Source organism: Diceros bicornis, chromosome 29, assembly GCF_020826845.1.
Source record: "Diceros bicornis minor isolate mBicDic1 chromosome 29, mDicBic1.mat.cur, whole genome shotgun sequence".
NCBI lineage: Eukaryota > Metazoa > Chordata > Mammalia > Perissodactyla > Rhinocerotidae > Diceros > Diceros bicornis.
In genome coordinates this window covers 8,308,348-8,326,278 of record NC_080768.1, presented here as the reverse complement: position 1 = coordinate 8,326,278, position 17,931 = coordinate 8,308,348, and the positions used below count along the sequence as shown (strand labels likewise).

The 17,931-nt window shown below is 40.1% G+C and overlaps 1 protein-coding gene across 1 annotated transcript; it reads right to left on the bottom strand.

Moving 5' to 3' along the window:
* Positions 1 to 10,860: 10,860 nt before the first annotated feature.
* LOC131393867 (zinc finger protein 596-like) lies at positions 10,861 to 11,613 on the bottom strand. Its single transcript, XM_058524857.1, has one exon. It carries the CDS (start codon positions 11,611 to 11,613, stop codon positions 10,861 to 10,863), a length of 753 nt encoding a protein of 250 aa, XP_058380840.1.
* Between the last annotated feature and the right edge of the window lie 6,318 nt (positions 11,614 to 17,931).

Below are 17,931 nucleotides of genomic sequence, written 5' to 3'. Positions count from 1 at the left end.
AAATGTAATTATACATTGAGGCAGAAAATGAGAAAAAATCGCAAAAGGAATCACGTCAACAAACTCAAGTGTATGTTGGCCAGCCAGTAGAAGGAAGAGGATAAGGAAAACTACTCAAACAATGCCTGATACAACTGAAAGGAAAGGGTCCCCATATAGCAAAACATATATAAAAACATCCAGGAGTTAATGAAATTAAGAAACTGAGTGGTCAGAGACTCTGGTGGAGTCTTCAAACAATTAAAACCTACTCAGTATATGACTACAAGAAATACAAGAAATACACGGAGATGTAGAATCTTTAATCTTAAAGGAATACTGCAGATAAGTGATATTATATATAAAAGAATATATATATCACTGTATTGAAATATTCATTAATGTATACTTTATTTTCACTGGAAAAACTGTCTATTATGTTCTTTTCATCCATAAGAGCAAGTTAGGAGATGTGCACATGCTCCTTCTGATGTCAATCTTCTTTTTAACTGCCACAGACCTGATGTCTCTCCCACCTGCTGCCTCTTAGAAAAGCCCTCTTGTCCTTCAAGAATAATAAAAGTCATCCCTTAAGGTAAAAAAAAAATGTAATGAAGCAATCCATATAGAAGATTAGAAATAAGTGCATAAATTAATTTCTATGAAAATGTATAATGTATGTAGAACGCCCTGTGGTAGTGATAATTTACTCAATTTGATATTACGCACGAAGAAATCAAGACATCTCTTAAAATTTGTAAGTGAAAATAAATATATACTTCTGTGATTACTTTAACTCAATGACATAAATTTCATCCAGGTAAACTACACACTGAGGGAGAAAATGGGACAAGAATGAGCAAACAAGAAAAATCAGGGTCACAAAGGAACCAACTGTTAGAACAAATGGAGGACGGAAGCTACCCAGACACCGACTTGGGCAGAAATAGGAATAAAGATCCCCCATCCTAGGACAATCTGACTGAAGGGAACCTGAATTGAAGGGTAGCAAGGAACATGGTGTGAGCAGGAAAATAGAGGGAGGGTTCAGGGAAGATTTTACAAAAGGCAGGATACAAACTATGCAATTAAAGATATTCAAAAGGTAAATGCTCGCAATCATTTATGTATTTATAGGTACTGCTTTTTATATTAAGGTATTATTTGTCAACATCCTAAATTGATTTTCTTTTACCTTCCTGGTTTACCTATGGAAAACCCATTCCTTCTTCAGGATTGGTAAAGCTGTGCTTTCATTGATGACAGTATTTGTAAGGAAACCAGTAGAGGGGCAAAATAAAATACCGTATAAATAGACTCATGAAAGATAAATATATAGAAAAGGAGTAAGTATAATTTACATAACCATCTTTTCTAAAATCTGCTACCATAAAGGGAGACAAAATAAAAGAGAAAATTAATTTGCAACAAGATTATTAAAATAGTAAGTAATTTAAAGCATGAAACAATTCCCATCAGCTTGTGAATCGAAGGGTGAGCTTATAGAGGGACAAAACAATGAAACAACATATCTTAGGATTTAAGGGGCTTCCCTGTTACAATCAGCCTTGGGTAAGTGGACACTGCTCTGTCTCCTGAATGACCCTCCTTCCACCCTGACCTGCCCTCCACACTCCACCCGATCTCCTGGAAGATGCCCATTCTCCCCCATCACCAGGAACAACTGTGCTTCCTTGAAGGAGATGTGATGGAAGTTATCCATGTGATTTAATAAACACTTCTATAAATGAATTCTTTTATATAAATGTATAAAATAATTCTAAATTTCCCTTCATTATGACAGTGTTCTATTCATTTTGGCTTTATGAATTTAAAGATGTAGAAATCATTAAAAATTGATCATAAAAATGTGAATATATAATATTTGCTCTTTTATAAGTTAAATATTGATCACTACATCTGAATTAGAAACTGAGAAAGAAAATGTAGCTCGATAATCGAAATATATATGTTAAAAAATGTAACAGATAATTGACTTTTGAAAGAGAAGCTCAGGGAAGATACTCAGAAACCTCCTGTTGTCAGAGAGAAACAGAGTTCCTGTCTAGACAACAGTCTGTAAAGTGCCACCTGGTCATAAAGATCAGAATATGCTGAGAGACCAGCAGCGCTGAGGCAGGATTTAAACTAGAAAGCACGGCAACATAGAGCTTGTGCACAATAGGACCCTTCTCAAGTTCTGCCACCAGTAATTACACCAGTCTCGGGAGCAGCTGTTGGGAAATAGTAAAGCTAGCCAGATCATAAAATCCTATTTTCTCATCCTCAGAACAATATTTCAGAACTCCATTGTCACTGTTCTCATTGTACATTACATAAATGTGACCTACAGCTGCACCAGGAGTTGGGTAATAAAGAGGCCCTAATGGTCTCCCCTCACAATTGGCTAAACGCAGGAAAGTGACCTGCCCAAGATGCTCCTTTAGTACCTTTACTACTGAGTCTTCTCCCATGCAGACCTTGGCCACTCCCACGTGGGTACAGTTTGCTGTGACTTGTCTACACTAAGGGGCTCGGTACCAGCCTGATTGTCAACACCACCACTTCTGATCGTGCTTCTTAAAATCTCTGATTTTTAGGCAACATTTTAAAAGACAGAGAGGGGCAAGATGTCTGGGGCAGGATTTGGGGGGAAAAAGCTAGAAATGGTTAAAGTAAAAGGAAAGAGAGTAAAATTGTGTTCAGTGTTTGATGAGGGTGCTTTTTCTCAGGGCCGCACACTCCTCCAAATACAAATGCGTGAGCATCTTCCCTGCTTGCCTGTGAGTCTGGCTTCCTTTTAAAAGATAAGGCGGTCCCAAGACTCTGAGTCCTGGTCTCAACTGGAGAGTCCAGATGGTATTCTGGTGGTGTCTGTGCAGGTTTCATGAGCCCAGGATGGCTTCACTGCCTTGTCTGGTGCCTTGGAAAAGATGACTTCCGAGTCTGGGCTCTACTAGTCCTGTCACCCTGAGTGACACCTGCACATTGCCTCTCTATGGTGGTGGTCTCTGAATATCCAGATTTCTGTCATCATATCTCACAGATCCCAAAAATGTCTTCTGAAAGACCTGAAGCGGAAGACACCAGGGTCTTAAGTCCTGGGGCAGAAAGAGTGTGTCTTCCTCCCTGTTCTATTAGTTCACAAATCACCAAATCTACCCAGTTTCAAGTGCATGGGACAAAAGCCCACCTCTCCCCAGGAGCACTGGATGCAGAAACAAGCTTCAATTCCTCCTGGGTCAAATTGACTCAGACAAGGTAGTGATTCGCTCTGCCAGGGCACCAATTTGCCACAAGCTGGGCCTCAACTGAGTTTAGGCCTAACTGGGTTTGGATTAATTTCTGTGGTCAGTAAATTGCATCATCAGACACAGGTGCAGGCCAAACACCTGCTGTGGTTCCTGAAGCCACTCAGTGTGCCAATACAGCTGGTGGGTGCACTGACCCTGAACTATAGATCCACACATGTGGGTGTGAGAGTTCAGAAGGAAACCACTACCCCCTCCCCTCAGGCTAGTCTTGTTCAATCACCAACCAGAGGCATGGGCGTGGGTTTGTGTTCCGGAAGGTAAGTGCCCAGGAGATGACTTAGGGATTTCATCATGATCCCGATTGATATGATCTCTACTTCCTTCTCCAGGTGGCTGGGACCAGAATTTCCTTGTGTCCATCTCTCCCTGACCCCACCACGTGTTTCATCGGGTGACGTCTGGGCTGTGTGTATTCAAAGAGGCTTCTCACCTCTTCATTCTCCAGATTGATCACCTCCTTCCACAGAAACTCTCCACACAAAACTCCTGCCAAGGTATTCAAGGATTTTAACAATGTAAGACATTAATGTCATAATTAAAGCTTTAAGTATCATTTGAGATGGTAACGGTTAATTCTCTGTGTTAACTTGTATGGCCCACCAAGTCAGATATTAGGTCACACCTTATTCTGGCTGTTTGTCAAGGTGTTTTGAGATGAAATTAACATTTAAATGAATATACTCTTATAAAGCACTTTGCTCTCTCTAACGTGTAGGGGCCTCATCCAGTCATTTCAAGGCCGTGATAGAAGACAAAGGCTGACCCAACTGCTAACAATAGACAATTCCTCCTGCTTGCCTGCTTTTGAACTGAAACATCTGCTCTTCCTGTGTCTTGAGCATGCCAGCCTGCAGACCAGAACTGCACCATTGGTTTTTCTGGTTCTCAGGCCTTTAGACCTGGGCTGGAACTCTATATCAGCTCTTCTGGGTTTTCACTTTGTGGACTCTACATCTAGGAACTGCTCAGCCTTCATAATGACATGAGCTATTTACACACGCACACTCACATCCCTATCGGTTCTGTTTCTCCAGAGAACCCTGGCTAAACAATGACTCAGGAATTTGATCTATTTTCTCTCTTGGGCTGGCTCACATCCAAATCCCAGGCTAAAGGTGAACAAGGAAAACTGTTCCACTTTATCCACCCCATATTGCCCTGGGAGTAAATATTCTTGTTGTAAAAGGGATATGGTGAGCCAGAGGAGACAGTGTAAGCAAGTCCTACAAACCCAGCTCCTTCTAGGTCATGGCCAGGCCAAGGACCACAGCAGTTCCCAGATCACTAATGTCAGAGACTTTCCTGTATCTGCCAGGACTTGGGTGTGACCACTGTCAAGTTTTCCCTCTGGTCCTTAGATTCCCGGTAAGTGATGAAAAGTATTACCAAATGCTATGAGAATCCCACAAAAAGTTATGCATGAGTATGTTCATAATAATTTTATTCAAAATCACCTCAAACTAAAAACAAACAGGTTTACATCAATGGAATAAGTAAACAATTTGTGAATAATTCCTTCAATTGTGGACTATTTCTTAATCAAAGAGAATCAATGAGGGATAGACACAACATCTTTATGCTGAATGAAGGAAACCATACACAATAGGGTATGTACTGTGTTATTTACCTATTCTGAAGTTTTAAGACAGGAAATATTTATCCATGGTGAAAAAAATCGGAACAGTGCTTGTCTTCGTTGGTGTGTATGTGGGAACTGACTGGGAAGGGGCACAAGGGAAGTCTGTGGAGGGAAGGATAAAGTTCTATATCTTGGTATGGGTTTGGGTGACATAGTCACATGTGTCTGTAAAACTCATCACTTAAGATACGTGTAAATTTTGTGTAAAATATAAAATATTAAGTAAAAATATGTCTTAAGTAAAATGAATGAGCTATAATATTATTGATCTCTAATAATATTATACTGAATTATTTAGGGAAATGCTTACTGATATCTCTAACTTTCTTTGATATGGAAAAACAATAAGGTGGCTTGATGGGAGGAATATGGAGAGATGAGTAAACATGGACAAAGCAAGTACATCCAAATGATGATGATTGATTCAATGTTGTGGGGATATAACTGTTAAATGTAAAATTCATTACTTTTTCCATTGTTTTTGAAAAGTTTCATAGTTGAATATTGGGGGGAAAAAACAAATCTTTGGTGTCCTCCCCACTTTGAGTTTTCTGTAGATCCCCATTAAAAGGGCTATAAAGGTTCAGGGCAGCTGGATTTTTCAGAAGTGAAGAATCCTTTTAAAAGAATGAACCATACAATAAAGAATCATTCCTGAGTCTTGATTCTTTAGGCAATTCCTGAAAACTCCTGCCCTTTGTGTACCTGCCCTACCAGCTGCCTGGACCACGGAAAGTATTCCTTACACAGATTAGAGGGCAGCCACAGAGCACAGGAGCATGGATACGACACTATGAAGGAGGCACTACTCTTGAGTGTGACTGATCAGAGTGATTATTAACACCACAGGAGGAGACCGGCTTTGTGCTGGTTCCACTCCATGAATAAAATGTTAGTGTTGGACTCATGCTTGTTCACGCTTCAGTGAAGAAAATGTACTATATAGGGTTGTCGGTGGTGAGCCGGGCTTCCTCTCTCTTCCTCTTGCAGATCCAAAATCTTTGATGATGTCACCCAACAGGATTCTGAGTTTTGTTCCAAAGATTTATCTGCGTTTCCTTCCTGACTTGTGCTACCTGCGGTGAGCACTTGTTCTGCTAACAGCTTTCTCGGTTTTTCACCCAGCCTGTGCCCACCTGAACTCTGTTCCATTTGGGATTGGAAAAGCTCTGCATCTTTTTCAACACTAAAATTTCCTAGAAAAATGTGATACCTGCCCTTTCCGAGGTCTTCTCTTTCCACTCTGCTGTTCTGGCCACAGATTCTCCCCACAGTGTTCTCCTTCACACTCATACTTCCATTCCCCTTGTTAGCCTGAGTTCTCAAGTCTTTCTGGGATTTCCCCTAATTTCTATTAGGGTCGTGGAGCTCAGGGCATTGTCCATCCTTGTGATGTGCTCCTTGTTTCCACTTCCCCCAGAGCAGGGGATTTGGGCATTTCTTTACCAAATCCAAAGGGCTCATTCTGATCTTTCTCTCCTTTACCTGCCCACAGGGTGGAGAAGGAAGATACAGGAGGGAAGGTAAGTACTTGAATCTGTTTTGGGAAAGTGAGGACTTGAATCTTCTGTTCTGAGACCCAGAGGAGGAGCACGGGTCAGAGCGGCCTCCTCAGCAGGGTGGACATTGAGGGGATCTGGATAGAAGGGGCAGCAGAGGGAGCAGGAGCCCCAGAGTCCCCTATTCCCCCAGACTGCACCCAGTGTCAGGCCCTGGAGGCCTGGCTTCTATCCTAATCCCACACCACCCACCTGGCCAATCTGTGGCTGAGGTTCTGGGTGTGTCACAATGAGGCATCTGTGACTCCACCCACTCGACCACGTTGGGAATTCCTCCTGTGGTGGGCCCTGCGTGCCTCCAACTGAGGGTAGCCAGCCTAACGAGACTTTCCTCCTCTGTCCCACTGACTGTCTTCTCTGTCCAGCCTGGAGATGTCCCAGTACATTGGTGAATTCATTTACTGTCAAACGACCTGTCCAATGTCACAGTGCCGGCTGGAAGAGCATATGCCTGGAACCTGTGTCTGAGCTCAGGGTTCAGAGAGCAGCAGGGGTCGCAGAAGCCTGGCAGGGCGCTGCTTAGCCTGGCGGTGCTCTTGCCCCTGTCCCTGTCACCTTTGCCACAGATCTGCCCCTCTGATGCCCTGTCCCAGCACAGTGACTGAGGTTTCCACGGGGATAGTAAACAAGCCAGTTCTTATTTCATTAACTCATTCGTTAATCCCTTTAATTTCCACAAGTGCAGCACACATTATGTCCTTTGTCAGCCTTCATTACAGTGAGGTCTTTCAGTTGGTGGTTTTTCTATTCTTGATTTTTGAACTTATTTTTAGCAGCAGAAAATTGTTTCATTTAGTCAAATTTAGTGTGATATTTATTAACATAAAAATGTTGGTCATGATCTCATCACAGATTATCGTATTTCTCACAGATATTCAGCTGTATCCGTTGTATCAAAAAACAGGATTCTTGAGGAAAAACCTTCCTTGAATAAGCCCCCTTAAAGCCTATTGCCCATCATTTTGGAGATCAATTGGCAGAGGAAAAGAATAAGAAGAAATTCTGAGAATGAAGGAAGCAAGGTGAGGCAGGATATATCAGTGTCAGATTCTTACATCCTAGCTATTGCAAGTGAACATTGTCTCCATGGATTGAATTTGTTTTCCTAATTTGTTTTGCTAATTGTTCATTTTTAGTGTATGTAAACAAAACTGATGTGTGGGCCAATTTTTTATCTTACAACTTTTAAAAAATGTTACCTCTAGCAGTGTGTGTGTGTGTTTAACCTTTAGGGTTTTGTATATAGAAGGTCAGGTGATCTGTGAAAAGAAATAATTTTACTTTTTACTTTCCACTGTGGATGTCTTTTATTTCTTTTTCTCCCTACTTGCTCAGACTAGAAATTCCATTACTATGTGGAGGAGAAATGGTGAAATTCAACATCTTTGCCTCGTACCTGATAAAAAAGCTTGTAGTCTTTCAACATTGAGTCTGATGTTAGCTGTGTGTTTTCCTATGTGGCCTTTATTATGCTGAGGAAGTTTCCTTCTTTTACTAGTTTCTTGAAGGCTTTTACTAAGAAAAGGTGTTGATTCTTATAATATGATTTTCCTGCATCAATTGAGATCTTCCTTAGTGAGCATGAAGACAAATCATTTGAGATGATCAGTCATGGTTATAGATGATCCAAAGAAGGTCCCTTCATATTATTTCCTCACAGCAGCCAAGGCCCTTAGCGCAAAGGCCCACTGGTGCCAAACTCAAATTCATACACGTTGAATTATTTTAAAGCAGCCCCAATTAGTAGATTTTAAGCCATCTAAATCCTACCTCCTGTGCATACTCTGTGAAACATCAACCAAGATCTGCCAGCCATAGATAAAGTAAACCACGAACTATAGATGTCTCCTAACTCCTGCTATCCATTTGTATTTCTCTGTTGAGAAATACAAATGGATTTACTGCTGTTGAGAGGCATCATCTTGACAAGTGGGCCCTCTCCAACCCCTCTCCTCTTGGGAGTTTCTTTGCCATCCTACCTTTCTAGGTGGAGACCTGATATTACTGCTGCTAGAAGGTGTCATCCTGTGAAAGACTTCCTCACTCAGACAAGATGTCTATGTGCCACCCAAATAAATCTTGTGTCATTCTGCCACCCTGTGGTCATAATTGTATGTGATCAGTCCTGGAATCTTTTGGTTTCACCACAAATGCCCAGCATACATACATAGTTCACTGTGGATAAATCCCACTGGGACGTGAGCTCCTCTGAGATGGGAGTGTGTACATTCCTAGGGAGTCCCAGCACTAGAAAAGACACACTCCCAGTGACACCAGGACATGCCACCTCCCTCCTAGAGATGTGTTAGGCAGAAGTGTTGGTTCCTGGATAAGCCACCAGATAGCATCCAGGGTGGCTACCCAGAATCACAGCTAAAGTCAACTACAGGGGTTAGCACATGTATTGATGTAGGCAGACCATAGAAATGGTTGCTCATCATCCTCACTCATGACTTGAGATTTTTTACCCTGACTGTACAGTAGAATCATTTGTGGAGACTTTTAAAAATAATAATGTTAGCCGTTTCAACTACACATGTGCTCATTTAATTGGACTCAGTTAAGCCTGTGGTTTTGAATTGTGCTAGTTTGGCAAAAGCACGAGTCATCTCAGTGGATATCGTGGGAGCGTTTCCCCTTCATGTTTAGATTCAATATTGGTGTTTGCTGAAAGACTAACATTTCCAAGCCCTGTGGACAAAGGGAGAGATGCTTTTTGTGAGAACATTCATTTTGCTTGGGGAAAAGTATATAGCATTAACAATTAAACAAGAATGCTTATGTGGAGGATGGTAAGTTTGGTATCTTATCTTACTGAAGCTTTATTTTTAGGCTGCTATGTGAGAGAGAGCACAGCAATAGTGCTATCTGGGGTGACTGGTAGGTGTATAAATCAGGAATAACCTGAATAAGATACAAAGTGTGGTCATGGAATTAACTGTTTCCTCCACTTAGCTAAATTCAGAGGTTTGGGGACAAAATCCAAGGAACTGTCTGCAGGCGGTGAGGGCAGAGCTACTTGTCTTTCTCTCTCCAGGCTGCTCCCAGCAGCAGAGATATAGCCTGACGGTCCACCAAATATTTTAGAATACATGTCTTTGGTACTGCCCCCCAACCTTGCCTGACCAGGGTGGTGGCACGCTGAGAAGCCTGGCAAGGGGAGCAGAAGATCACAGCTGTGTCACCACCGGAGCATGAAGGAAAACTGATGATGTTGGAGGGAAGATGGAATGAGGGAGCTACGGTATGTGGAAAGAGCTGTTGGAGAAAGGAGAGACCCAGAGAGGGGGCTGAATCTCTGTCCACACACCAAGGAGAGTAGACCTGAATCTGTGTGTTTAGAACTGCAAAAAAGGAAACTGGAACACCAACCGTTAGCTTCTTTAGCAACAGTTTTTATTGGTGAATATTTGCAAGTACTGATCTATCTAAAACTTTATTTCTTACAAAATTCTACATTCAGCATTGCCAGATCACTTCATTTTCCATTTTATGCCATATTTTCATAAATAGATATTTTCACAAAATCTCAGTTATTTGCTGAATTGTGTGTTAAAGGATTCTTTGAGAGGTTTCCCCACCACACAGACACACACACACACACATTTTTGTGGGATAAGAACTCTACCTGTAGTTTTATCCACTTGGATTTTTGGATTGCTATTTCCTCAGTATAAATATCTTAATGTTGACTAAGTAATAAGTGATCACTGAAGGCTTCCCTTCACTCATGACACAGACTGTTTGGCACAGTCTGAATCCCCACTATACCACAAGTAGTGTTCTATGAATAAAATATTTCTTATTATTTTACATTGAATAATTTCTCCACTAATAATTATTTGTAAGAAATATATAGTATTACTCAAGATCCTTTGGTATTCCTCAAGAAACTTCATCTTATTGCCTGTTTTAGCATTTATTCCTTCACTGAGTTTTCTTGTCCACACCATACCTGGTAGTTGGTGGAATATTTGTTCACAGTGATTACAGACATAGGAGTTATCCCATGTGGAGTCTGCTCCTGTTTAACAATAATAATTAACAAACAACTAGGGGTTCTTCTATGCACAATCCACTGAACGTTTAGAGTTGTTGCTGAGAACATGTATATCATTATATTGAGTGTGAGTTCTGCCGTGTTATCTAAAGTCAGGCCCATGACTAAAGGCTTTTCCACATTAATGCCATATATATGGATCCAATTCCATATGAAAATGCATATCTTTATTAAGAAGTATGATGACTGAAGACTCTTCCATATTGATTACATAGAGTGTTTCTTTACTGTGTGAGTCCTTTGGTTTGTTTAAATGTTAAAGCTATGATTCATGTTTCTTCCACACTGACGGCATTCATGATATCCTCTTCAATGTTGAGTTTCCTCGTGTCGTCTAAGGGAAGAACGATGACTGAAGAATTTCCCACATGGCTGGCATTCATATGGTTGCTCTCCAGTGTGGGTTCTCTCATGTCGCCTAAGATTAGAATATTGACTGAAGGCGTTCCCACACTGATGACACTCATATGGTTTTTCTCCTGAGTGTGTTCTGTTATGCCGTCTAAGTTCAGAACTTTGACAGAAGTCCTTCCCACATAGAAGACATATATGTGGTTTCTCTCCTGTGTGGATTCTCTTGTGCTGGCTAAGGCCAGAGCTTTGACTAAAGACTTTCGCACACTGATGGCATTCATAACGTTTCTCTCCAGGATGAATTCTCTCATGTTTTCGAAGGTAAGAACTTTGGCTGAAAGCTTTCTCACATACATGGCATTCATATGGCTTCTCTCCTGTGTGAGTTTTCTCATGTTGTCTAAGGTACGAACTTTGGCTGAATACTTTCCCACACAGATGACATTTATATGGTTTCTCTCCAGTGTGGATTCGAATGTGGTTTCTAAGGTCAGAATTTTGCAAAAAGCCATTCCCACATAGATGACATTTATATGGTTTCTCTCCACTGTGAATCATCTTGTGTCGTCTAAGGCTAAAGAAATTACTAAAGGCTTTCCCACATCGATTACATTCACATGACACATCGCTAGTGTGAATTTGATTAAGGGATGACTGATCATGAAGTGATTTTCCACAGCGTTTGCTGACAGGAGGTTTCTTTCTCATTTGAACTGACAAGTGTAGAGGCAATGAAGATCTATGAGTAAATTCATCAACCACATCAATACATTCAATAGTATCCACTTGAGTGTGAGATATATGCTTTGGGGAAGGAGATAAAAGGTTATTAATGGTTTGCCCACCTATATCCATACATTCATTTTTCTACATATAAATACTAGAATATAAGTCAGTAATAATCCCTTGATGAAGTATTTCCAATATTATGGCATATGCATGTTGTGTTACTCTCCTGGAGGGATAAATATTTCTCTTTTGTAGTATACCAACTGCGAGGTGTCAGATTAATTTCAAAGACTTCACTATGTTTCAAAGTTTAGATAATGAGCAGTGTTCATGCAATTGTGTTTCTTTCTTTTTTTTTTTTTAGATTTCAAGTCATTACTTTGAAGTCATGTTAATATCTTAACTGAATTTAAACTATCCAAAACATTTTGCCTAGAATGTGCTTAATCCCACCTTAATTACATTACAAGATTCTGCCCATTTACTAACTCATCTCATTGGAAGGTCTTTAATTTAGATGACTAGAGTTCACACCCATGAAACTTACCATTGGCAGGGTGAGAGATAATTTCTTCATGCTGTTATGTTTCATTGACATAATTTCTTGATTTTTAAGGGGATTTCTCCTTCCTAAAGTAATTGAAAAAAATGTAATATTTTAGAATGGCATTAGGGGGATGAAAATATAGAAAAATACCAAGGTTCCTTTCAGTATGTTTCAAAAAATGGCAATTAGGTGGAGAAATGTGTCAAATAAAGAAATACTCTAGGTAGTAGAAACATTTTAAAGGATGTTGTCAATTAGAAGAAAAAAATCAGGATTGAAACATGAAAACCAGTATGTGACTACGAGATGTTGGGTGAGCAAATGGTGGGAATATTTTTAAATGGGTAGATCAGGACAAGAATCACTATGTTAAAGTTTAACTACAATAATCACACAAATATCCTTCTCCCTAAAGGGAAAGAAAATGGCAGGAAGACATGAAGTGTGATTGGTATATGCAAGGAATGATAATAATATGAGGAATTTTGCCCCAGTGTCCTCAATGACATTCCAGAATATATCACTCACTTGACAACATCTTCAGATGGTATTTCCAGGGGTGTATTCACTCACTGACCGAGGCCTCTGCATTGAAGCACAAGTCCCTGATGCTTACCTGGACTCTGGTGTTGGAGAAATCCACTTCCTTGACTCCACAGCTCTTTTCCTTGCTCCAATTGGAAAAGCACATCTGATTTGAAGATCTGATAGCCTGTTTGTGGGAAAAAAATATGTGGATTGTGAGATCTGTGCTAATTAACATTTGCTATCATCAAGTCTAGTGCAGGCTACTGAGGAAGAATAAAGAGATGATTGAAGGTCAGTCCTTGAAACAACATACTCAACAGAGAAAACACTGAAGGCCCCTCACTGGAGCTGGAAGAAATCCAGACTTACAGCAAAAACCGGGGGGACTGCTAGATGCTGATGCCCATACCCAAGTTCAAAGAAAGAATGCAGAATCCTGTGTTTTCAAAATGGAAGAGATTAAATGTCTTCCCAGAATGTTGAATATATTTTCAACCAGCATGCAATAAACATAACCTTTACAAGAATAATCAAAATTATACTGTTTTCACTACTCTGTTCCCAAGCCTCCATGTAGAGACTAGAACAGAATAATTATTTAAAAAATATTTAAACAATTACTAATGCATTAAAATATTCATTGAATTCCTAGTTCTGTTCTGAGTGTTGGTGACTGAGTAGCAAGAAAAGCTTTAATTTGTGGGCAAGATTATATTCTAGTGTGGTGAGAAAAAGTAAAGTGTACAGAAACATCTTTCTTTTAAGTATTTATGCAGGTTATGAAAGATTCAGGGCAGTGATAGGAATGGGGTATGGAGAAGCTGTTCTAGATGCTTGTTCAATGAGTGAATGAATGGACACATACACAAATACATGTCGACAGACTCACCCACGGAGACCAGATCATTGATACTTTCCAGCATCACATCTCTGTACAGCTTTCTCTGGGATGTGTCCAGCAGGACCCACTCTTCCTTGGTGAAGTCCACAGCTATATCTTCAAACGTCACTGATTCCTATAACATGGATACACTGGTTTAGATAGAGCAATACCTACCAATGTCCAGGGTCAGAGGGTTGAGATGACAGCACAGAGGAAGTGATGGGAAGCTGAGTGTATAGAAAGATCAATCTTTGCTTGAGGTTCCACTCAGTTTACTGTGACTGCTGAGCTGGTATTCACCTTTCAGATATATTCATTGAGACCTACATACTCTGACTTCATAATATTTTATTGTAAAGGAATATCACATGAAATGTGTTGTAATCCAACGTGGAAGTGTTTCAACAACCTATTTTTTGGGACTTCCAGACAGATGATTATAAAATACTCACTGGAAATTCATAAATAAACTCTCTTCTCTATTAATTTCAAGCAACTCTACAGATCCATCACAAGGCAAAAAAGAACTATGAAGTGCTGATTTTAAACAATGACCATTGGTTTAAATTATGTCCCAAGATGAACTCCTGGTTCCTTGACTATGAACTGATTTAAAAACTTGTTATGAGTGTTGAAAGATCCAATGCATTAATGTATGAAGTGTTTCCTGTCTAGCAAACCTGCATTAAATACAACAGATTAATATGTTAAATCATTAAAATATCAGAGAATCGTGAATTAATATCCAGCGTTCCTCAGAACTTAACAAGATTCATACAGATCTTGGTACTTGATCTCAGGTGTTCGTAACAAACTGTAAGGTCAGAGGGTTCAGCAGCACAAGCCAGGGTCCTCTGTGATGGCTGTACTGAAGGACAGTTCTATCCTGACCATTCCTGTGGTATGAGGACTGTCCTTCTCAATTTTCTCAGGGACCACAAAGGCCAGTTACCACTGTTTCTCTTGTATCTTTGTCTAGACTCCATGGCAAAAGATAAAAGAAGCACCATTATTGGTTTTGATCTATGTAGTTTTTCTCCTTTATGTGTAGCACAATTAAGAAAATACTATTCCATGAATATTCCTTCCAGCTATCAAATATTAACAAGAGGTTAACTACCATGTGGTAAAATGTGTGACTGGGGACAAGAATGATAATAATAATTTTATTCTTTTTTTTTGTGTGTGAGGAATTTCAGCCCTGTGCTAACATCTGCCAATCCTCCTCCTTTTTTTTTTTTTCTGAGAAAGACCGGCCCTGCACTAACATCCCTGCCCATCTTCCTCCACTTTATATGGGACGCCGCCACAGCATGGCTTGCCAAGAACTGCATTGTTGCACGCCCGGGATATGAACGAGCGAACCCCAGGCCACAGCAGCAGATCTCATGCACCCATCTGCTTGTGCCACCGGGCCGGCCCCAATGATAATTTTAATTACATATTTTTTAGAAATTTTCACAAGTGTAAATATATTCTCATGATTGTAAGAGGTTTAAAATTGGGAAAAAATAACATAATTCCTCATTCCTTCTATACCTCTCTCCTGCTCCTCTCACCACTGAACAACCCTCACACCAGGTCTTGTAACATTGGATTCATTACACTCAATTGCTGAAACATCTGCCTCCCTAATGACTGTAATGTTCTGCTTCTCACTCAACTCCATCACTTGCAATCACCACCATCCTAAGCCCATTACATCCTTAAACTGAGTTAATGAGTTAATTATTTGCCAATGAGGACTTGGGCTTGGTGAAAGAAAGCAAACTTCTCTTGTCTCTTCTATAAATACACAAGCTTAATGGAGGCTATCATAAACATGTGTAATGTTAGGAAGGAGATTAGTTATTGATGAGGCCCTGACCCAGGATAACCATCCCAAGTCCTGGGCAAACTGCATTGGAACTCAGATGCCTGAGGGACACCTGATTGCTCTTAGAACATCCATGCCAATAGGAATTACTTGCTCATCTAATGGAACTAGGGATGTAATTTCTGTAGAAAGAGGCATTCTTTACTCACAAGTGGCTGCATTGTCAATAATTGAGTTTCCAGGTGTCTTTATTTTGGTTTTCACTCACAGACAGTCCTAGCACTCAGCAGGCAAATCTGAGAATACAGAAAGAAACCATGAGACCACAGTCCTGTGCACAATGTCCAGCCCCACCTGTCAGGAAGCCCCAAAGGTACACCTGGTTATGACCCCCAGCCCAACAAACTGAAACAAGTGGTGCACTCTAAGAATAAGATGCAGAGGATTCTTCTCTCCCAGGGTCAAATGTTAAGAAGGCTATAGCTGTGATTGATAATAAAGAAAGTCAAAATACAGATATATTACAAATAAGAGCATGATGAGCATTGTGTTTTGTATTTTAAAAAGACTTATGACATCCAGACTTGTTCAATTCCCTCCCTGATTCCAAAGCATCATGATCCCTGACTCATTGCACATGTAGAACCTAAAGGTATACGTTGTGAAATTTCTCAGATTTCATTATTCTCGCCTTATGCACTAGCAATGGTCCTCCAACATCCATGGCAGCCCTCTAGAGCCTCAGTCTTCCTGCTCTCCCTCAACCCTGACTTTTAGATCTGTCCCCCATGGACTTGGACATCAAGCAACTAAGAATCTATTTTATGATGGAGTTAATCAATTCAAAGACTTATTCCATTTGGAGGGATCAATGGCATGGGTCTCACCAGTCCAGTCCTTAAAATCCCCTGCATCAGAAAGTAGCAGGAGCACATGAGGCATCATGTTACTGTCATGTTTATCTCAGTCCTCTAGGTCAAGGATGCTCAGATAATATGTAAGGGCTAGGATTTAGGAGACAATCTAGCTGCTCCATCTGATAGTTTAGTCAAGTAGTAGCTGAAATCCTCCAAATCCTGTTCTTTATTAATCTTCTTTAGCTGCAACCTCCATCATTTTCATTATGTAGAGACACTTACATATAAGTATATGTACATGGAAATCTATATATATATATACACACACACACACTGTGAGAGAGAGAGGATCATTTATCAACTATAATTTCTCCACTATCATATAAATAATAAATGTATTTCATGGACAAATCACAAAAACGCACCATAAACAGAGGGATAGTTAACTCACCGGTTTGTACCTTTGGTCCAGGAAAAAAAAAAAAGTTAAATTGGTATTGTGTGACTATTTATTTGCAGACTTACATATATTTGCTCATTTAATCCCCACAATAATCATGTTAATTATAGTTTATTTTCCAATTTAACAAATGACATAAGCAGAGGTTCCAAAAACTTTAGTAATATTACTAAGTCACACAGCTAGAAAACGGAACAGCTGTCATTTCATTTTGCTCAGCCTGTCTCCTGTGATCAAATTCCTTTAGGGTCAAAGAGCACACCTAGGTGTTACCTGGAATAGTAACTCTAACCTGAGTATTCAGAAGCACGGTGTTATCACAATGTCTTTTTCTTCTTGCATTTTCACAAAATCACTCCTTCCGCCCAGGTTCTCTACCACAGGGGAATCTCCAGAGTATTGACCCCACCTCCCAAACAACATAATCTTTCTTCATATTTTTGCCCAGTTTCATCTAAATTACTCATTTAAACACGCATTTACCAAGACCCACCTGCTTTTTATCCCTTGGACTATTTGCCACATCAGCTCAAGGCCCCATAGCAGCTGCCTCTTCCACGATTGCAGCTGAAAGCACATGGGGAAGATGTGTGTCCCAGTCTAAACACAGGATCACCATTCCAAATGGCTTTCAATTGCATCTATTAATTGAATTATATTCTGCTGTAAAAAAAGTCACTCTTCTGGTACCGGGGACTGGATGGCTTAAACAACAGAAATTTATTTTCTTATCATTCTGGGGGCTACAAGCCTTAGGTCAAGGTATGTGCGGGGTTGTTTTTTTCTGAGACCTCTCTCTTTGGCTTGTAGACGGCTCTCTTTTCTCTACATTCTCTATGTGCCTGTGCCCTAATTTCCTCTTCTAGTAAGGGCATCAGTCATATTAGATTAGGGTCTTCCCTCAATTACCTCTTTATCAATTACTTCCACTCTAAAGTACCTATGTCCAGATAAAGTTATATTCTGATGTCCTTGGGGTAAAGTCTACAAGACAAGAATTTGCAGGCCACACAGTTCAGCCTTTGAATTACAGATGAATTACATAATATGACAAAGTAATTCAGTTTATCCTTATAATATCTCCAAATATTCATATATTCATATCCAGTGGTTACTTATTTTCTCCTATTAAACTCAAAAGTTATGCTACCCCTGTCAATCTCTACTTTGGAATCACCCTCTCTCCTTTTTGAGGGAACTACATTA

What these genes read in the sequence shown, in the direction of transcription:
- LOC131393867 (XM_058524857.1), bottom strand. Translation starts at nt 11,613, where the DNA reads ATGAGAAAGAAACCTCCTGTCAGCAAACGCTGTGGAAAATCACTTCAT.